This window comes from Cherax quadricarinatus, chromosome 75 (genome assembly GCF_038502225.1).
Source record: "Cherax quadricarinatus isolate ZL_2023a chromosome 75, ASM3850222v1, whole genome shotgun sequence".
Classification (NCBI taxonomy): Eukaryota; Metazoa; Arthropoda; class Malacostraca; order Decapoda; family Parastacidae; genus Cherax; species Cherax quadricarinatus.
In genome coordinates, this window is record NC_091366.1 from 7,083,613 (window position 1) to 7,106,273 (window position 22,661).

At 43.0% G+C, this 22,661-nt stretch overlaps 1 protein-coding gene across 1 annotated transcript in view; it reads right to left on the bottom strand.

Annotated features, from left to right (window-relative positions):
- LOC138854932 (ras-GEF domain-containing family member 1B-like) overlaps positions 1–18,309 on the bottom strand; it is a 62,474-nt gene extending 44,165 nt beyond the window's left edge. Inside the window, exons 1-2 of the mRNA XM_070101000.1 lie at positions 18,087–18,309; positions 1,565–1,762 (exon numbers count right to left, since the gene is read on the bottom strand). Of these exons, the coding sequence (XP_069957101.1) occupies positions 1,565–1,762; positions 18,087–18,168 (280 nt within the window). The 5' untranslated portion in view covers positions 18,169–18,309. The remainder of the gene's footprint in view (positions 1–1,564; positions 1,763–18,086) is intronic.
- Positions 18,310–22,661: the final 4,352 nt, after the last annotated feature.

Below are 22,661 nucleotides of genomic sequence, written 5' to 3' on the forward strand. Positions count from 1 at the left end.
AAGCGAACGTTCCATCCTTATCCGATCGCCGTGATGCCCATTGCCTCCGCTACTATGTACGCTCTCATGATCTCCGCAATCCTTCCATTTATAGAATGGTCACTGATATTAGTAGACATTCTTTATTTGTTCGACGTCCCTGTTTACTCCGTCCCTTCTCTCTTCGCCTTCATTCGCTCTTGTCTTCTCTTCAACTACCACCTTTCTATGTACATGTAGCATCTCACTTTTCCCTACCCCCCTGGGAAGTTCCAGCTGTTCGAGTCTGTTCTTTCTCCCTCCCTTGCTCGAAAGCCCAACTGTCTACGGTCGCTTCCCGCTCTCTTTTTCTTGACCACTTTCACTCTCATTCTCATGCCATTGCTGTGTACACAGATGGCTCTAAGTCTTCTGACGGCGTAGGATTCGCAGCAGTGTTTCCGGACAGCGTCGTACAAGGGCATTTACTATCTTCGGCTAGTATTTTTACTGCTGAATTATATGCCATCCTTACAGCACTTATCCGTATTGCATCTATGCCTGTGTCATCTTTTGTGGTTGTCTCAGACTCCCTTAGTGCTTTACAGGCTATACAAAAATTTGATACACCTCACCCCTTAGTCATCCGTATCCAACTTTGGCTACGCCGCATCTTTACTAAGCATAAAGATATTGTTTTTTGTTGGGTCCCTGGTCATGTTGACGTACAGGGCAATGAACAGGCAGACACTGCTGCGCGGTCAGCAGTACATGACCTACCAGTTTCTTATAGAGGTATTCCATTTACGGACTATTTTCCTGCAATATCTTCCCACCTTCACACCCGTTGGCAACAACGTTGGTCTACTATGCTCGGCAACAAACTTCAGTCTATTAAACCGAGTATAGGTCACTGGCCGTCTTCTTATCACCAATGTCGAGGTTGGGAGACTACTCTCTCCCGTCTTCGCATTGGCCATACTCGTCTTACTCATGGATATCTCATGGAGAGGCGTCTTGCTCCTCTGTGAAAATTGCCAAGCTCCATTATCAGTCAGCCACATTCTGTTGGACTGCCCACTTTATCAACGAGCACGCAGAATTTACCTCTGTCGTCGTCTTCGCTCCGCTGCTCTCTCTTTACCTTCCCTTCTCGCTGATGGACCCACCTTTCATCCGGATTCTCTCATTGACTTTTTGACAACGACTGACTTACTTCACAAATTCTGATACCTTCAGCCCTTTCTACTTCAATCTCTTGCTACCTTCTACCCCCGTACTATCCCCTGCCCCGCTGTTTTCTGTAACCTGCTGTTCATCCCCCCTCCCTTCTGCCATCCAATTCCCTTGCTTCCTTCCCTACCCTGCAGCGCTGTATAGCCCTTGTGGCTTAGCGCTTCTTTTTGATTATAATAATAATAATAATAATCCCATTTCCCCAAGTGCTGTATGACTACTAAGGGTTGACTGCTACAAATTTAGCACTTCCATGTCAATAAAAATATAAATATTACCAAATAATAAAATATTAACAAGATGAAGAAAAAATTTTAAAACAAAATATAAAATAAAATTAAAATGATAAAAAAAATAATAGTGTACATACGGTAGAAATGTGCATAGCCATGAGGCAAGTGTGCTTGTTGAAACCCTGGACACAAGAGGTCCTTGTAACACATGGCCAGGTTGTCTTTGGTAAAAGCTTGTACAAACTCCTCAGGGTTAATGTGAGAAAATGTCTCAAGTTCCAAGTAGGAGTGCTGCTGGGCCATAACTAGTGATCTCTGGCACAATTCTTTCACGTCTGTGGGATGGAGAAAAAGATGTAGTTTTTTAGTTAAAATATAATTTTTAAGACGTGCAACAAAATGCAGTAGTACTCCAAAATATAGTGTTATGAATGAAGATTTAAAAAAGACTGACAGAGCAGTGACCCTTGTGGGTTTAGCACTTGGTTTTGATTGTATTAATAAAAGGCACTTGGAAAGTTCTCTGAAAGAGAATATGATGAATAATTCTGCAGAAGAATGGGAGAAAGAATTTTTTATTTACAATTATTTCAATCATGGGAAAGCTTTAAACCCTAAGGGGTCATATACCACCTAGGAAATGAGGCAATCAGGTTTGTTCCAAAGAAGGAGACAGCTCCGATTCCTTACATCAATAACCTTCACTAGCATCAAGGCACTCTCTTTCCCCTGAAGGAATATTTTAAATTATTTACCCCAACAGCCCCTGCTGGTGGAGGTTTCCCCTCACGGAAGGTTCCTTGATGTTGGTGAGGGGCTCTTGATTTAGGGAATTGGATCTGTGCTCCAGTTCCCCAAATTAAGCCTGAATGCCTTCCACATCCCCCCCCCCCTGGGCGCTGTATAATCCTACGGGTTTAGCGCTTCCCCCTTGATTATAATAATAATAATAATAATAATAATAATAATAATAATGGTGGAGGTTTCTTGCTTCGAAGTATATTAAACTATCCTTTTCCTCAGGATTGTAGGACCCTTAAGGATTTAGCTCTTCCCTACATGGAAGGCAAGGCACCTCAAACGACGAACACTGACTGCCACAATAGTAGAGATGTACGACCCCTATAGGTTAAGCACGATCCTAAATATAAAATGTAGTAGAAGAGGTCCCACAAGGCAGTAAAGCATTCTACAGAAAACTATATACTGATACCCTTCAAGGGAGGTGCAGTGAAGATGGTAGAGAGTTCTTGATCCAAACAATTGGATCTACCCTCCCTATTGAAGAAAACATGACTGCCTCTCATTTCTCAAAGCACTGCATGACTAAATCACAATACAGGAGGGCCCCACTTATACAGCAAGTTAGGTTCCAGGCTAGAGCATATAAAAGCCTGATAACATGTTTACACTGTCATATATTAAGTGAGCAATAGAGATAGGCCTAAGAAATATATATACAGTACACATATTATTTACCTTAAAATATGTTCATCCTTAGCTTATAGTGAGTGGTGAATATATTTATTGTAAGAAGACTGAATAAAATAAGAATGGGTATAATTGAAAACTGCTGTATTAGCAAAATGATGTAAAGCGAAGTGCTGTAAAGTGGGGCCCACCTGTAACTGTATAGGTTTAGTACAGGTCATTCCTGCTTTTCACAACTGGTCTTTGGTGCACTGAAAAACAAAAATTGCAGATGTAGCATATACAAATTTTGCAAAAGCCTTTGCCAAGTGTATCATGATGTAATAACACACAAAATGTCCACAAAAGGAACAGCTGGAAAACTGGGCAGAGGAATATTTAACTTTCTAAAAATTTGCTGTATAGCCCTTGTGGTTTAGCGTTTCTTTTTGATTATAATAATAACCTAAAAATTTAACCAAAAGTGTAATAGTCAACACAATAAAATCAAGAGGGTACAACAATGTAAAGCTGTTTCCCAAGACAGTACTGAACAAAATTTTCTCATTCTAATACATAGCTGACAAGAGAGAAGTCATAGCACACTATTATCCTTTGCAAAGGATACTAGTATCTGTTTAGTCATTTACTGAGCACACAGCAAATTCCAAGCTAAAATGATCCAGATCTTCCAGTGGACTACAGAAAATGATATGTTCAAATGAGAACAAATTTCAGTAACACGCCTATGAAAATATGGAAATAAAAACATAGTATTAAACTGAAATCATTAATAGATAGAGAGGAATACAAGAGACCTGAGTGATAATGTAAAAAATCTCACATTCAAGGATCAGCAGTGTTGCTATCAAAATCACAAGGAGAATGAGAGGCTAGATAACTAGAGCCTTCAAAACATGAGATGCCAAGCCAAAGAAAATACTAATTTAAACTACAGTGAATTCTGAGACATCAAAAGTAATTCTTCCTATGAGTCTACACTAAATCACTCCTCGTCAAGGGGGGCTCCTTGGCGTGGTGAAGAGGCTCTTGGTCTGAGGAATTAGACCTATCGGTCTTCTTCCTCAGACCGAACCTAATTACCCCCCAATCTCCCCTCCCCTATCCCATCCTCCCCTTTTTCCTTTCCTCCTCCTCCTCCCCACTCCTCCCTTTTGCTCTTCCTCTTTTTGTCCTTTGGGATTTCTCCCACAGGCGCGCTAGTTCCTAGGTAGGAGAAAGGATACCGGGGTCCATCCCATTCCGTTGAAGTTCTTAGCGGTGGCGTAGTTTGCCGTGGAATCTGGATCGCCTGGGGATGTCCCGATCCCTCTCCGGTATCCCGGAGTAGCTTTGGGTGTCTTTCGGGCGATGAGTGTATCTCTGGAAGCCACCTTTCGGATTCCGGGGGTGGTGGCCGAAGGAGGTATGCTTTGTGGCGGATATCCGGCCGCCCTCTCTCTTGTCCACCGAGGTAGCTCGGCAGATGTGAGGTTGCTATCCCGGATTGTTAGTTTACTAGCATGATGGGTAGGGTATGGCACGGGTTCCATGCTGCATCTGCGCTACTTGCGGTGCTCAGGTCCTCTTGGGCGCGGAGGGAGATTTCTGGCCCTTTCATTCCTCCTAGGACCTATCCCTCCCCGGTCCCCCCTTTTTTTTTCTTTTTTTTCTTTTTATTTTCTTTTCTTTCCTTTTTTTTTCTTAAAAACAAAAAGAAAGAAGTAACCTAACCATGGCACCCCTAGTCCATGAACCTGGTACCCCCGGGCCCCTTCTTGATACCGCACCCCGTTCTGACCCCGCCTCGTCTTTGGACCACTCTTCAGACATTCCTCATGCCTCTGTACCTATTGCCGGTGCTGTTTCCTCACCCGCTTCAGGTACTGAGGCCTCGACTGACTCCTTCGATTTATCGGACCTTCGCTCTCCTCTGACTATGCTTCCGGCCTCTCCCTCTACGGTGCGGCAATTTTCAAATCGCCGACCCGTTCCACGTCGGACCAACTCTGGTCCCACGCCTAAACGTCAACGACAATTACCTGCTGATGATGCTTCTCCACCTTCTCGTTCTTCTCAGAAACGATCGACACGTCCTTCACTACCTTTCCACGCTCAGTTTCAGACTGAACAGTGGACTAAATTCTTCACTTTACGACCAACTTCCTCTACTGCCTATCTTTCTGACCATAGTATTGGCAAGGCACTCCTACGCCATGTTGGTAAAGATATTTCTTTTCATGCTTTTAAGAGCGGTACGCGCATCATTACCGTACAGAATGCTACCCAGGCTCATGAGCTCTCTCGTCTTTCCCATATAGATACTGTTCCTGTCACTCTTGAAAAACATCATTCCCTCAATTCTTGTAGTGGTACTGTCATTCTGCCCCATACCATAGTTCAACAAAATTTCCAGACATGTGGCACCGACATTCTAGAACAGCTGGAACTCCAAGATCTCCCAATCCTCAAGGTAGACACTTACGTTCTTCCTGCCTGTGGGCGGAGACGATACCCTAGCAATGTGGCTCGTTTAACTTTTGACAGCCGAGAACTCCCATCCTCAGTTTATATAGCAGGACATCGGTTACAAGTTCGAAAGGTGATCCCTACACCACAACAGTGTAGAAATTGCTGGCGATTTGCAGACCTATCGCCGAATGCCCAGTCTGTGGTGCCGATGACCATTCTAATACGTCTTGCAATCGATCTCCCTCTTGCCTTGACTGTCATGAGGCTCACCCTTCGTACTCTCGCCGTTGTCAGGTCTATTTAAACGAGTGGGAAATCCGTTACCTCAAAGAGACAGAAGGTCTCCCTTATGCCATGGCAGTTTCTCATCTCCGCCTCCAAGGGAGACTCCCACGTGTTTCTTATTCCCGTGTTTCAAAACGTCCCCCCACTTCTAGTGTCCCATCATCTACACCCACCTCTGTGGTTACCTCTCCCATAATCACTCCTGTATCTAATCCTTTTGCTGTCCTCGGCTCAGACGTCCCTACTTCACCGCCTCAGTCTAATCTCGCTTCTCCGAGTTCTCTCTTACAAGCCTCAGTATCGACGAGACCTCGTACGACACCTCCTCCCAATCGTCCCTCTACTTCTCAAAAGTCAAAAAAAGGTCCGGTAACAACACCTACCCATCTTCCACCTCCTCATTTTACCCTCCCTGTCTCTGTCCCTAGTTCTTCCCCTCTCACTGGCTCAGTTACAAGTGCAGAGGTTCACCCTCCTCCTTGTAATGTACCTTCCTCCCCTGTTCCCTCCCAAGTTTCTTCCTCTTCTGCCACCTCCCAGGTTCCTGTCTCTTCTGTCCCCTGCCACGCTTCTCCAGTTCCCTCCACCCTTTCGCCCCCCCCCCTACCTTGGTACAGTCCAATACAGTTCCAATCTTTACTCATCCTCCCCCTACCATTCCCAATATTGTCTCCCATACGACATCTCTGAATTCCGAAACACTTGAAGCAATCTCTGAATATATTGCAGAGACCAAACCATCAATGGACACTGATCCACCTTCCGCTCTTTCTCTCTCCTCTGCTCCATCTGCGCAACTCCTTTCTTCACAGCGCACCGTTCCTTCGCTGCTTGAACATTTTCCACTGCCTCCGCATGTGGACTTTTCTAACCCTTCTAGTCCGTAGGAACCCTTACCTGCGGATTTCAAGTATCTTTATCATTGCCAATCATGGCCTATTTACAGTGGAATATACGCGGCCTCAGGGGTAATCGGGGTGAGCTTCAGATGTTACTCTCCCAGTTTGCCCCTGTTGGTGTTTGCTTACAGGAACCAAAATTACACTCTGCTGTTATTTCTCACATCTCAGGCTATAATTTATTGTATTCTTCAGATCCTTTTCCTGATGGGACCTTTAATGAAAGTGCCCTTCTTCTCCGCACTGATATTCCGTACCATCAGCTATTTGTTCATACTTCGGTGCATTACACAGCAGCCCGTATCCACTTACATAGGTGGTATACGCTCTGTTCTTTATATCTCTCTCCTTCTCGGGCATTATCTATTCCGGATTTTGCCTTCCTTGTTTCGTCATTACCGCCACCGATTCTGTTACTTGGTGATTTTAATGCCCACCATTTCCTCTGGGGGGGGTCTCACTGTGATTCCCGTGGAATTCAGTTAGAGGCTTTTCTTGCCACCCACCCCCTCCATGTTTTAAATACAGGTACTCACACCCATTTTGATCCTCGGACTCATACTCTCTCTTGCATCGATCTCTCAGTTTGCTCTTCCTCCGCCGCATTAGACTTCACTTGGTCTGTTCTCCCGGACTTACATGACAGTGATCATTTCCCAATCATTCTTACTTCCCCTTCATATTCGCCACCTCTTCGCACCCCACGCTGGCAATTTAATCGGGCAAATTGGAACCTTTACTCACACCTAACTGTTTTTAAAGAGGTTCCTTCTTCGTCCTCCATCGATGAGCTTTTACACCTCTTCTCGTCCTCCGTTTTCACCGCAGCTTCTCATTCTATACCCCAAACTTCGGGCAGGCATTCTCAGAAATGCGTGCCTTGGTGGTCTCCTGCTTGTGCTCGTGCAGTACGTTTGAAACGCGCTGCATGGGGCAGGTACCGGTACAATAGAACCACAGAGCGACTCCTTGATTTTAAACAGAAGCGTGCAATCGCTCGCCGTGTCATCCGTGACGCTAAACGCACTTGCTGGCGAGATTATGTCTCCACCATCACCTCTGCTTCCTCTATGAGTGCAGTCTGGAAAAAAGTACGAAAACTGAGTGGTAAATATTCTCCTGACCCGGCTCCTGTTCTGCGGGTTGCCGGTGTTGATATAGCAAACCCACTAGATGTTGCCAATGAAATTGGCAATCATCTGGTCTGTATTTCTCAGGGACTCCATCTATGCCCCTCATTTCTTTCCTCAAAGTCTGCCAGAGAGTTAGCACCCTTGGACTTTTCTTCTCTCAGAGAAGAACAGTATAATGTGCCTTTTACACTTCAAGAACTGGAGGCAACACTCTCAGCTTGTCGATCATCGGCAGCTGGGCCCGACGACATTCATATTCGTATGCTACAACATTTACATCAGTCAGCCCTTGCAGTCCTATTACGCCTTTACAATCTTATTTGGTCACAAGGAGTTCTTCCACAGCTGTGGAAATCCGCCATTGTTCTCCCTTTCCGCAAACCAGGCACTACGGGACATGAAACCTCCCACTATCGTCCCATTGCTCTTACCAGTGCAGTTTGCAAAGTAATGGAACGCCTAGTAAATAGACGTTTAGTGTGGTATTTAGAGACACACAACAGTCTCTCCACTCGTCAATATGGCTTTCGTAAGGGACGTTCTACCATAGACCCCTTACTACGCTTGGATACGTATGTTCGTAATGCCTTTGCGAATAACCACTCAGTTATTGCCATATTTTTTGACCTTGAGAAGGCATATGACACAACTTGGAGGTATAATATTTTAGCCCAAGCCCACTCCTTAGGCCTTCGAGGCAATCTACCATCCTTCCTTAAGAACTTTTTAACTGACAGGCATTTCCGTGTTCGGGTTAATAATGTGCTCTCCCCGGACTTTATGCAAGCTGAAGGTGTCCCCCAGGGATGTGTTCTGAGCACAACACTTTTTTTCCTTGCTATTAATGATTTGGCCTCTAGTCTTCCATCAAATATTTGGTCATCACTCTATGTTGATGACTTTGCTATTGCCTGTGCAGGCACTGACTGTCACCTCCTTACAGTTTCTCTCCAACATGCAGTCAACCGTGTTTCCAATTGGGCCACCACACGTGGGTTTAAATTTTCCAGCACTAAAACCCACCAAATCACTTTCACTAGACGCTCTGTCATCTCCGATCATCCTTTGTACCTCTATGGATCCCGTATCCCTGAACGTGATACAGTCAAGTTTCTGGGCCTCCTCTTTGATCGTAGGTTATCCTGGAAACCTCACATTACCTCTCTGAAGGCAACTTGTCACAGCCGGCTGAACCTTCTTAAAACCCTTGCTCATCTTTCGTGGGGAGCTGATCGTCGAACCCTCCTTCGCCTACATTCCACCCTTATTTTATCGAAACTTGATTATGGTGACCAGATCTATTCAGCGGCATCTCCTGCTACTCTCTCTAGCCTTAACCCCATTCATCACCAAGGATTACGTTTATGCCTTGGTGCTTTCCGCTCTTCCCCTGTCGAGAGCCTCTATGCAGAAGCGAACGTTCCATCCTTATCCGATCGCCGTGATGCCCATTGCCTGCGCTACTATGTACGCTCTCATGATCTCCGCAATCCTTCCATTTATAGAATGGTCACTGATATTAGTAGACATTCTTTATTTGTTCGACGCCCCTGTTTACTCCGTCCCTTCTCTCTTCGCCTTCATTCGCTCTTGTCTTCTCTTCAACTACCACCTTTCTATGTACATGTAGCATCTCACTTTTCCCTACCCCCCTGGGAAGTTCCAGCTGTTCGAGTCTGTTCTTTCTCCCTCCCTTGCTCGAAAGCCCAACTGTCTACGGTCGCTTCCCGCTCTCTTTTTCTTGACCACTTTCACTCTCATTCTCATGCCATTGCTGTGTACACAGATGGCTCTAAGTCTTCTGATGGCGTAGGATTCGCAGCAGTGTTTCCGGACAGCGTCGTACAAGGGCATTTACTATCTTCGGCTAGTATTTTTACTGCTGAATTATATGCCATCCTTACAGCACTTATCCGTATTGCATCTATGCCTGTGTCATCATTTGTGGTTGTCTCAGACTCCCTTAGTGCTTTACAGGCTATACAAAAATTTGATACACCTCACCCCTTAGTCCTCCGTATCCAACTTTGGCTATGCCGCATCTTTACCAAGCATAAAGATATTGTTTTTTGTTGGGTCCCTGGTCATGTTGACGTACAGGGCAATGAACAGGCAGACACTGCTGCGCGGTCAGCAGTACATGACCTACCAGTTTCTTATAGAGGTATTCCATTTACGGACTATTTTGCTGCAATATCTTCCCACCTTCACACCCGTTGGCAACAACGTTGGTCTACTATGCTCGGCAACAAACTTCAGTCTATTAAACCGAGTATAGGTCACTGGCCGTCTTCTTATCACCAGTGTCGAGGTTGGGAGACTACTCTCTCCCGTCTTCGCATTGGCCATACTCGTCTTACTCATGGATATCTCATGTAGAGGCGTCTTGCTCCTCTCTGTGAGAATTGCCAAGCTCCATTATCAGTCAGCCACATTCTGTTGGACTGCCCACTTTATCAACGAGCACGCAGAATTTACCTCTGTCGTCGTCTTCGCTCCGCTGCTCTCTCTTTACCTTCCCTTCTCGCTGATGGACCCACCTTTCATCTGGACTCTCTCATTGACTTTTTGACAACGACTGACTTACTTCACAAATTCTGATACCTTCAGCCCTTTCTACTTCAATCTCTTGCTACCTTCTACCCCCGTACTATCCCCTGCCCCGCTGTTTTCTGTAACCTGCTGATCATCCCCCCTCCCTTCTGCCATCCAATTCCCTTGCTTCCTTCCCTACCCTGCAGCGCTGTATAGCCCTTGTGGCTTAGCGCTTCTTTTTGATTATAATAATAATAATACACTAAATCACTAGTGTCCTCCAGACTGGAATATTCCTGCCCTTCAAGGTAACTTACTGTCAGGGTGAAAGGCTGTCAACTGAAGGAACGAGACCTGTTTTTATCCTTCCTTAGATTGAGCCCAAATACCCTCATAGCTCTTCCTCTTACAAAAGGATGATATTTCCCCCTTTTGTAAAATACACCCACTGGATGAAGGAAAAGGGTATCATTATAGTCTGTTCTAGCACTCCTATGCATAGTGCCGAGGTTGTGTCACTTCACTTGATAGAAATTGGACCATCTTAGGGCATGGCAAATGATATTCAGGCAAGACATCAAGTGGCCATCTGGCCAGCCCTCTGATGGAAATATTACTGGAGAGGCAAATGAAGGTATATGACTGCTGGTTTTCATTCTGGTTTGCCTGCCACCATGATTAGTTGAAAGATGGTTGCACAATCTATGTTCTTGTCTAAACTGTTTTGCTAATACGTACTTGTTTATTTAATTCTAGAGGCACTATCCTTGTGTACACCAGGTAGGGAGGTGGTTTCCAGGAACAGCAGCTGTACCCGTTTCAGTGGAGGTAACTGCAGTTCAGGGTGGGTATATACTTTTCTTTAATTTGTTTTCAGAGCTTTCTCAGCAACACAGTGTGATTCACAGATTACTATGTCAAATGACAGAATGACTTTCAGCAATCTGCCTAAAAATCTTGACAAACATTTGATGCTAATACCATAACTCTTTCCTCACTCCCATTCATAAAAACATCCATAAACCTCTCCCTAAAAAAATCTTAAAAGAAAAATGTCTCATTCTTAACAGGCCGTGATGCATACCTTACTGACCACAGCACTAACTAAAAAACACAACAGTTGGTTCTAGCACTGTTTCTTATTTACTGGTGTAAAGCACGTCTTAGTTAAACTACCACTGGATATTACAGTAATTTAAATAATACACATATAACCTGCACATGGGAAACAATGTCCCATGGCTTGGTAGGCAATGCTCTTGCCTCACACACTGTCCATGGCTCAATCCCTAGCAAGGGTGGTAGCAATGAGCCTGTTTCCTTACACCTACTGTTTCCATTCTCCTAGCAATCAAGTAGGTACCTGGGTGTACGTCGACTGGTGTGGGTTGTATCCTAGGGAACAAGATTGAAGGACCCCAAAGGAAATGAGATAACAGTCCTCAATGACGCACCGACTTTCTTGGAATATCCCGGGTGGCTAACCCTCCAGGATTAAAAATCCGAACAAAATCTTAATGCTGGTTCAAATAACTGGTAGCAAGCACATTCTCCATAAATCACCATGATACAGGAGAATGACACAGACCTGGCTAGGTCTAGATGTCTTAATCACCAGATGGTTCAAGATCTGGCTGATGTTAGACCACAAGATCTTCCTTCAACATCTCTCCACACTGCCTTGAACTGCCACTTCAGACTTGTGAACTTGTAAGATATGAGATATTGTTTGAATTTTTAACGCTGAGAGTTAACCACCCAGGATAACCCAAAAAAAGTCATTGTATCATCGTGAACTTATTTCCACTGTGGTCCTTAAATCTTGTCCCCCCAGGATGTAACTCACACTAGTCGGCTAACATCCAGGTACCTACTTGCTTGCTAGGTTAACCACCACCACTCCTAACAAAGTTATAATCCTTCCAAATAGCCAGATTGCACTGAACATTTCTAAAGTACTTGCACAAGCTAACACTAGTCACCATCGCATCCAGCACTTCCATAAGGGATCTGACCAGGATAAAATCGAAGCACCATGAACCAGTCAATGCAGGGGTTTACACTATACCCTGTATTTATTTATAGGCTGCAACATAATATACATGTAGGTGAAACAGCAAGGAACCTCGAAAGTCTCATGAACACATTAATGCATCTAGGAACGATAACCTGAACAGTGCCTGCGTACAACACTGGATTTCCGCCAATCACCTCGTGAAATTCAACAACGCTCGACTAGTGATCAAAGAACCTAATTTCCACAGACATAAATGCCTTGAATCATCATTAATCGCGGTTTCTAACACTATTAAGCAAAATAAAGGCAGCTTCATCATCTCTGAAGTGCTAGCAAGAATCCTCCTCAAAACAATAAACCCTGCCATCACAGTTGCTGCTGCTGTTACTACACAAGAACATAACAGAAGAGCAACACGAGTTCAAGAAGACTGCCAAAAAGTGTCTGATGAATGAAGCTACAGAAAGGGAGGGGAATGATTTTCTATTTTTTAGCTAAAATACGTGTAAATTTTACCTTATCCCTAGTAATGACCCTCGTATTGTAGATAGTCTTAATGACCCTCGTGTAGTAGATAGTCTTTTCAGTATGATAATAAGATGTTATCTTCATTGTAGAATAATAAGAAAATATTATAACCTTTATATTATAATAATAAGGTAAAAGGACCCCAATGGAAATAAGTCACTCTGTCTGACTTTTTTGGGTTATCCTAGGTTCTCTACACATATGCTGCTATGTAGGATAATTCTATGTAACTGTATTTGTGTATACCTGAATAAATTTACTTACTTACTTACTAAACACTGCAACAGGCCTTCTCAAATCCGTCCACTAACGGAAATATATGTCCAACCTAGTTTTATGCTACCCAAGCAATAAGCTTTAATAACCTTTTTACTCATGTACAAGTATTACCACTGCTACTGCTAGTATTACAACTACTACACCTCACTTAGTCTTTATGTACCCTCTGTGTCCATGTGTTTGATTGTAATGGCTTGATAAAGTTCCTGGAGAGCAAAACGTTGCCACAATAAAATGTCACATTAGTTGCACGTGTGTCCTTTCACCTAACAAAACATCAAAGAAATATAGGTAAGAGCAATTTAACACTTAATCACAATTAAAATACACAAATTACTCAAAACAGAGCACTGGTAATAATTGAACTTAACAAAAATACTGCAAGAGTGAAATTGTTCTAGGGAAATTGCAAACAATGGAATAAAAATAACAGATACAATGTAATTCACACACTTAGCAGTATGTGAAGAGACACATAACAAGGACCACAATGGAAACAAGTCACTGACTTTCTTAGGTAATCTACACACATGCTACTACATGGAGTCTACCTGGATAATATTCCTGGGATCAACACCCCTGTGGCCCGGTCCACAACCAGGCCTCCCAGTGGATCAAGGCCTGATCAACCAGGCTGTTACTGCTGGCCACACATAGTCCAACGTACGAACCACAGCCCGGCTGATCCGGCACTAAGTATCTGTCACTATGTATGATAATTTATGTAACTGTACTTATGTGTACCTGTACCTAAATAAACTTACATAAGGTCACTCACTACACTGACAAATAATTTTGCTTGTAAAATATGTCTAACTTGTCTGTAAAATTCAACCAGAATAAGTCACTGCTTGACACAGGAAAAAAATAGCACACACACAATAATAAAAACTAGCACACTAGAAAAAGTAGTAAAATGCAATAAAAATTAAATCAATACAAGGAAAATTACACAAAATAAAGTAGAATGCACAGCACTTAATGTACACAAGAGAATAAATGTAAGATCACAGGGAATGAATAACAGTAAGAGAATTAACAGGGAGAAATTAGTAAATTATTATTATTATTTTTTTTTTTATTATCACACTGGCCGATTCCCACCAAGGCAGGGTGGCCTGAAAAAGAAAAACTTTCACCATCATTCACTCCATCACTGTCTTGCCAGAAGGGTGCTTTACACTACAGTTTTTTAAACTGCAACATTAACACCCCTCCTTCAGAGTGAAGAAATTATTATTATTATTATTATTATTATTATAATCAAGGGGGAAGCGCTAAACCCGGAGGATTATACAGCGCCTGGGGGGGGGGGGGGTGGAAGGCATTCAGGCTTAATTCAGGGAACTGGAGCACAGATCCAATTCCCTAAATCAAGAGCCCCTCACCAACATCAAGGAACCTTCCTTGAGGGGTGAAATTAGTAAAAACACTGCACTCAACTGAATATTAACAATATAACTACTCAATAAAGTTACTTCAATTTGCAGACAAGGGAAAAAAATATCTATAATATAGAATAACATAGGGAATAACATGTGGCGTGGGTGGCAAATTCAATTCAATTCAAAGTTTATTCTCTATAAGGATTACAATGCTGAGTTTACAGAATTTGGTTATTGTGTGGTTTACATGTAGTAAAATAATGATTACAGTGTACCACTAGAACACCTAGCATGGCTAGGCATTTCGGGCAGACTTAGTTTAATTCTTAATTTTAAAATATTACAAATTATGAGGTAAGTTGGTATTATGGCTAAGTGACTAAATACTAGTTTGTGAGTTTAGCAATGTGAATGCTTTTGTTTTGGCACAGTACATAGTTTCAGTATTGGAGTATCATAGGATTCATTATTTTAAGATTGAGATTAATATTTCTCTTTATGGTCAAATGGGTGAGTGAGTGTAAGTGTGAACCACCAGGTGGTATTCGTGTAGTTAGTTGATGGGGTGTATCAGGGAGATAAGATGTTTTCTAATGGTAGTTTTGAAGGTAATGAATGCAGTTCTAGAGTTCTCAGGTAGGGTGTTCCTGATTTTAGGGCCTTTGACATACATTGAATTTTTATAAAGGTTTAGTCGGACACGGGGAATGTCGCAGAGATGTTTGTGTCTGGTGTTATGCCTGTGGGTTCTGTCACAACTATCAAGAAAGCATTTTAGGTCAAGGTTGATATTGGAGTTTAAGGTCCTGTAGATGTAGATTGCACAGTAGTAAGTGTGGATGTACTGAACAGGGAGTAAGTTTAGATCTATGAAGAGTGGGGGGGGGGTGTTGCCAGGGATGGGATTTGGTGATTATTCTTACTGCAGCTTTTTGTTGGGTTATTATTGGCTTTAGGTGTGTTTCTGCAGTTGATCCCCAAGCACGTAGTATCGTATCTTGGAGAGGATCCCAACCGTTTTGGATACTTTTTTGGTTGTGTGTTGGATATGGGTGCTAAAATTCTGGTTGTTGTCAAGGTATAGGCCTAGGAATTTGCCCTCATTATGTCTGGTAATTAGAGTGTTGTCGATCATAATGTTAATTTGTGAATCTCCTGCTCTGCTACCAAACAATATAGTAGGTTTTGTCAGTGTTAAGCTTAAGTTTACTGGCTGTCATCCAAGTCGATATTTTGATCAGCTCCTCGTTAACAATGGTGTTGAGGGTGGCAAGATTAGGGTAAGAGATGACATAAGTCGTGTCGTCAGCAAAGAGAATGGGGTTAAGGTGTTGGGATACGTTTGGAAGATCATTGTTGTAAATGAGGAAGAGCAGGGGACCAAGGACACTTCCCTGCGGAACTCCAGTATCAAGTGGCCGTGTTGTTGATGCTGTGTCTTTAATGGTGACATACTGATACCTATTAGTAAGGTAAGATTTGAAATAAGCAAGCGCATGGCCTCTTATACCGTAATGGTAAAGTTTGTGGAGTAGGATGTCGTGGTCTACTGTGTCAAAAGCTTTTCTTAGGTCAATAAAAATTCCTAGTGGATATTCCTTATTTTCCAATGCTGTGTAAAGCAGATGTAGCATTTTTATGATTGCATCATTAGTGCTTTTATTTTTCCTGAATCCAAATTGGCAGGGGTTGAGTATGTTTTGTGTCGTTATAAATGAATATAGTCTCCTGTGCACGAGTTTCTCAAAGATTTTGGATAGCAATGGTAAGTTTGATATTGGCCTATAGTTGTTTAAGTCTGTAGGGTCACCACCTTCATGTATTGGTGTAACCCTTGCCATCTTGAGTAGTTTCGGGAAGGTGCTAGTCTCTATTGACTTGTTAAAAAGTAATGAAATAGCTTGCGAAAGGATATGGGCCGCTCGCTTGTACAGTAATGGTGGGACATGAGACAGATTCCCTGAATGTCTGGGTTCGATTCCCAGCAGGGGTGGAAACATTCGACACATTTCCTTACACCTGTTGTCCCTGGGTGTTGGTCGACTGGTGTGGGTCGCATCCTGGGGGCCAAGATTGAAGACCTCAGTGAAAATAAGACAATCCCTCGATGATCCACTGCCTTTCTTTAATAATTATAATAATAATATCTTTATTTCCACAAGTACATGTACTTGTTATACTGAGCATTTCCCGTAAATTACGTCAGTTGTCCCCAGGATGTGACCCACACAAGTCCACTAACACCCAGGATGTGACCCACACCAGTCCACTAACACCCAGGATGTGACCCACACCAGTCCACTAACACCCAGGATGTGACCCACACCAGTCCACTAACACCCAGGATGTGACCCACACCAGTCCACTAACACCCAGGATGTGACCCACACCAGTCCACTAACACCCAGGATGTGACCCACACCAGTCCACTAACACCCAGGATGTGACCCACACCAGTCCACTAACACCCAGGATGTGACCCACACCAGTCCACTAACACCCAGGATGTGACCCACACCAGTCCACTAACACCCAGGATGTGACCCACACCAGTCCACTAACACCCAGGATGTGACCCACACCAGTCCACTAACACCCAGGATGTGACCCACACCAGTCCACTAACACCCAGGATGTGACCCACACCAGTCCACTAACACCCAGGATGTGACCCACACCAGTCCACTAACACCCAGGATGTGACCCACACCAGTCCACTAACACCCAGGATGTGACCCACACCAGTCCACTAACACCCAGGATGCGACCCACACCAGTCCACTAACACCCAGGATGCGACCCACACCAGTCCACTAACACCCAGGATGTGACCCACACCAGTCCACTAACACCCAGGATGCGACCCACACCAGTCCACTAACACCCAGGATGCGACCCACACCAGTCCACTAACACCCAGGATGTGACCCACACCAGTCCACTAACACCCAGGATGCGACCCACACCAGTCCACTAACACCCAGGATGTGACCCACACCAGTCCACTAACACCCAGGATGCGACCCACACCAGTCCACTAACACCCAGGATGCGACCCACACCAGTCCACTAACACCCAGGATGCGACCCACACCAGTCCACTAACACCCAGGATGTGACCCACACCAGTCCACTAACACCCAGGATGTGACCCACACCAGTCCACTAACACCCAGGATGTGACCCACACCAGTCCACTAACACCCAGGATGTGACCCACACCAGTCCACTAACACCCAGGATGCGACCCACACCAGTCCACTAACACCCAGGATGCGACCCACACCAGTCCACTAACACCCAGGATGCGACCCACACCAGTCCACTAACACCCAGGATGTGACCCACACCAGTCCACTAACACCCAGGATGCGACCCACACCAGTCCACTAACACCCAGGATGTGACCCACACCAGTCCACTAACACCCAGGATGCGACCCACACCAGTCCACTAACACCCAGGTATTATTTTACCGGCTTGGGTTATCCTGGGTGGCTAACCCTCAGGGGTTAAAATTCCGAACAAAAAATTATCTTAGGTATACCTGGAGGAAAATTAGATAAATTAAGTAAAATAGGTAAATTAAATAAAGAAAAACTAAAGTAAGAGAGTAAAGAAAGTAAACTGGAGAATAAAGTGAGTGAAGAAAATAAACTGGAGTAAAGAAAAGTACGAGAGAGTAAAGAAAATAAAGTAAAATGTGGAATACTAACCAGGAAGGGCAGTGAAGACTGTTAGCCTACTAGGCCTATACTCTGGTGTTCGCCGGTCTTGGCAGTTTCTATCACTCAACATCAGCCGCAATTTCCAAAATCATGCTCCCAAAGCTGCCGCCATTTGATGAGGTGATGGTGGAAATGAAGAACAGGTGACTGTCATGCAGAGCCCAACCTGCCCACATCTATCCCCCTCCATGTCTAGTCGGAAACTGAGGTTGGGGAGGACTAGGGTGAGGGTCACGTGACGTCAGGCTAGTAAGGGAGCCTGACTATAACGCTGACATTCCCTCATTAAAATATCTTTATGCTACACAGGTGTTTTTCTGTCATTTTTGTCGGTATTTTATACTGTTTGTTACCCAGGAGAAATTCTACAATAATACAGAAGTGAAACGCCTTTATTTTTAGCTTTTATCTTAACCCCCCGTATTAACGCCTTTTTTAGCTTTTATTTTAATCCCCATTTATTAATGCTTTCATTTTTTATTGGGTCCAGTTCCTGGACCCATTATGTACCTTTGTAATCTGTAAATACCTTTCTAACTTGTCATGATTGTGACCAGATCTACCTGGAGTTCATTACCTTTGTACCTTGTTCAGCTATCATAACTTTGGGACCCAGTCCCTGGACCCATTATGTACCTCTGTAATCTTTTGACTACCACCTAAACCATGGGTTTGAGGTGCATAATAAATATATTAAACTAACTTTATTTTTGGCTTTCATCTGAGAGCCCTTACCTAACCTAACCTAACAACCACAGGAGGAGTTGAATGATATTATTATTATTATAATCAAGGGGGAAGCGCTAAACCCGGAGGATTATACACCGCCTGGGGGGGATGTGGAAGGCATTCAGGCTTAATTCGGGGAACTGGAGTTGAATGATAGCTTTAGACCTTTCGTGTTGCACCCATTATTATTATTATTATAATCAAGGGGGAAGCACTAAACCCGTAGGATTATACAGCGCCTATGGGGGATGGAAGGCATTCAGGCTTAATTCAGGGAACTGGAGCACAGATCCAATTCCCTAGATCAAGAGCCCCTCACCAGCGTCAAGGAGCCTTCCTTGAGGGGCGTGTTGCACCCAACACACCATCAGGAGCTTGCAGTGCAGCAGGAATAAGCAGAAAGTTCAAGCACATTAGTTCAGGGGAACTAATCTACTTGTACTTCCAATTCATTTCTGTAACATTGCAAGCTCCTGATGATGTGATGGCAACACAAAAGGCCTGGAGTTATCATTCAACTACCTCTGTAATCCATTGACTACCACCCACACAAATGAGTATAGGGTGTATAATCAAGATGTTAAACTGAACTAACCCCTATGGTTGCTTTACAGATATATATGTATGGTTGTCTAGAGCTGTATCCAGTTATTTAGCTGTGTAGAGCTTTGTCCAGTTTCGATGTCTACAGCTTTTATCGTGTCTCGCTGTAAATAGCTTTATCAAGGCTTGTTTCACTCCATACAGAATAGTAACATAATGAAGTTCAGCACTAAACCCATAAGGGTTATGCAGCTCTGAGTAGAACTCCATCATGTGTTTCACTGTGTAGAGCTTTGTCAAGTCAGGGAGCCCGAAATGCCTTGCACAATAAGGGACTTTCTATAAAGTATTTTATATATGTCAGTAACCCTAATTGTATTATATACCATACTCCACTTTATCAAGTTTGTTTATTGAAAGACTATGTTTCCAGGCACTCCCCATTCTCTGAATATTCCACCTCGTCTCTCATAATAATAATCTTTATTTCTACAAGCACATGATACAACATACACAAACCACAACTGACATCAATGACATACTACTGTAGAGAAAGCCCCTTGTTATGCAAAGTATTTTGGGCAAATTAAGTTAATTTTGTCCCCAGAATGCAACCCACACAAGTCAACTAACACCCAAGTACCTATTTTACTGCTAGGTGAACATGGACAGCAGGTGTCTTAAGGTAACACGTCCTAAGGTTTCCATCCATACTGGGGATCAAACCACGAACCTATGTGCGAGCCAAGTGCACTACCAATCGAGTTATGGGCCTAATAAGGCAGTAACTAACTGATTGCTTATAAATATGTTCTCTAAATAGTTATAAACAATAAGTTTAGGAATTACAAGGAATACAAGAGAACTGATTAGCATATTAATACAATTCTATATAACACAAATATGATGATCAAGGACCCCAGTGGAAGTAAACCACTTTGACTTTTTTGGGTTATCCTTGGTAATTTACACTGTGTATGATAAATTGTACTTGTGTGTACCTGTGTCTAAATAAACTTATTCTCAATGATTCAGGAACTGATGACAGCATAGTGTCGAAACCTCTAAACTTGATATGTGTTTATTGTGTTGATGTTCACTGTGTTGGTGAATATATAATATTTCAAGGGCAACTGTGTTAATACTGAGATGATCTGGTGACTATTTTTATAAATTTCTATAGGAATAGCATGGTTCTAAACCTGATTTTATTCCCTCCTTGTATTATTATTATTGTTATTATTATTAAAATAAAAAGTAATTGCTAAACCCACAAGGGTTCCCTCCCTATAGATAATTACATATTTAAATAATAATGATATATAATAATTATAATTTATCAAGATACAGTTTTAATAAGATTGGATATTTCACTTGAGTCTGCGACATTCTCTGTATGTATTCTTGCTTAGGATGATGGAAGAGGAGGAAGAGGGAAGGGAGATGGTGAGAGAATAGTAGGTGGAGGGAAGGAGGATGGAAGAGGAGGAAGCTGGGAGAGAAGTAGGTGGAAGGAGGGAGGATGGAAGAAGAGGAAACTGGGAGACGAGTAAGTGGAGGGAGGGAGGATGGAAGAAGAGGAATCTGGGAGACGAGTAGGTGGACTGAGGGTGACAGGTGATAGGAGAGGGAAGAAGTGATTGGTAAACACATAAAGGGAGGAATGTGGGAGGGAGAGTAAACATGAGAGGATAGAGGATGTGAAAAAAATAGTCCTGTAGGGATATTGAGCTATGATTCACGTCCAGGTGGCACACTTACCTCAGAGTTGGACTATCCGTTTGTCACAATGGGTACAGTGCCCTGGGCATACAAAAGTGTAGTTTGGAAAAATTATCATATACCTGATATCACAAGGACCTCAATGGAAATAATTCATTTTGACTTTTGGGTTCATCCTAGGTAATTTACACATTACTATGTATGATAATTCTTAATAAACTTACTTACCCGAGATTTACCTGTGAGCAGTTTCTAGTTTTCCTAACCTACCTTCTGGGCCTGGGACCAGGCTTGTCTTTTGTTTGCCTGGTCAACCAGGACCCCAGTAGCAATAAGTCACTCTGACTTTTTTTGCTTATCCTAGCACATATGTACTTTAAACTAGGAATGGTAATTGTACGGTACTTATCATTTTTCCTTGATAATGTAAGTAATAACAAAAGTGCTTGTAATTTCACTATTTTTTACTGTGGTTATTTTGCATATTGTGATATATTTACTATGATGTTATTGCATCAATTGTACTTACGTGTACAACTGTGTGTGAGGCGAGACAGTGTCTGTGGTTCGATCCCCAGCATGGGTGGAAACATTGGGCATGGTTTCCTTACACCCCTGTCCCCGTTCACTAGCAAGTAGATACATGGGTGTTAGTCGGCTGTGTGAGTCATATCCTTGGGGACAAGACTGAGGACCCCCAGTAGAAATAAAACATGAGTTCCTCAATGATGCATTGACTTTCTTGGGTTATCTTGGGTGGCTAATCCCCCAGGGTTAAAAATCCAAACAAAACCTCATCTTATGATTGCTTTGTTGAATTCCTAAAGCTGATTTCAAAGTTTCTAAGTATCAGTCTATAATTACTGGGTATATTAGCATACTAAACAGACTTTAATCCAACCCAAGAAGACAATGGCAAGGATCGAATAAGTGGAAATAAAGACAATAAAGACATAGGTGGCATAGGATCCTTCTAGTGCAGAGTTTGGTCCAAGTTTGGCTTTTATCACATACTTCATAAAGCCCAAGATCCTCTGCTACCAGTCTCTTTATTTCCCCTTGAATCCAACACCTATGGCACTTACTAGACATTGTATACAAGTATTTATCTATGGGGTTAATCTTTGTACTTGGGACAACGGTTATGATAGTGCATAGGGCCTATGAAGGCTTTAATCTGAACCTTACCTACCTGTTGTCCACCTATAATTTGGGGGTCATCACCCCTTCAGCCCAGTCCCAGACCAGGTTTCTGCTATGGTGATAGAGACTGTGTACTGATGGTGGTAGTTAGTGTTGGTGTCCAGTGATATATGTGGTCCAAGAAAATTCATCATTTTTTTAAGCTGAATGCTAAGTTACTTAATACAGGATGTAAATGGGATATCTAGACTTTTATACTGTATTTTGAAATCCTGTTAAAAAACAAAAATGAGTTACAGTTTGAGTTCCAGGCATTTACACCATAGTTGTACTCCAGAGGCACCACCCATCAATGTTTTGATATGGTCGGAATATTGGAAATGAAGCTCCATGGGGAAGAGGAGAAGAATCCTTCCTCCATAAGCC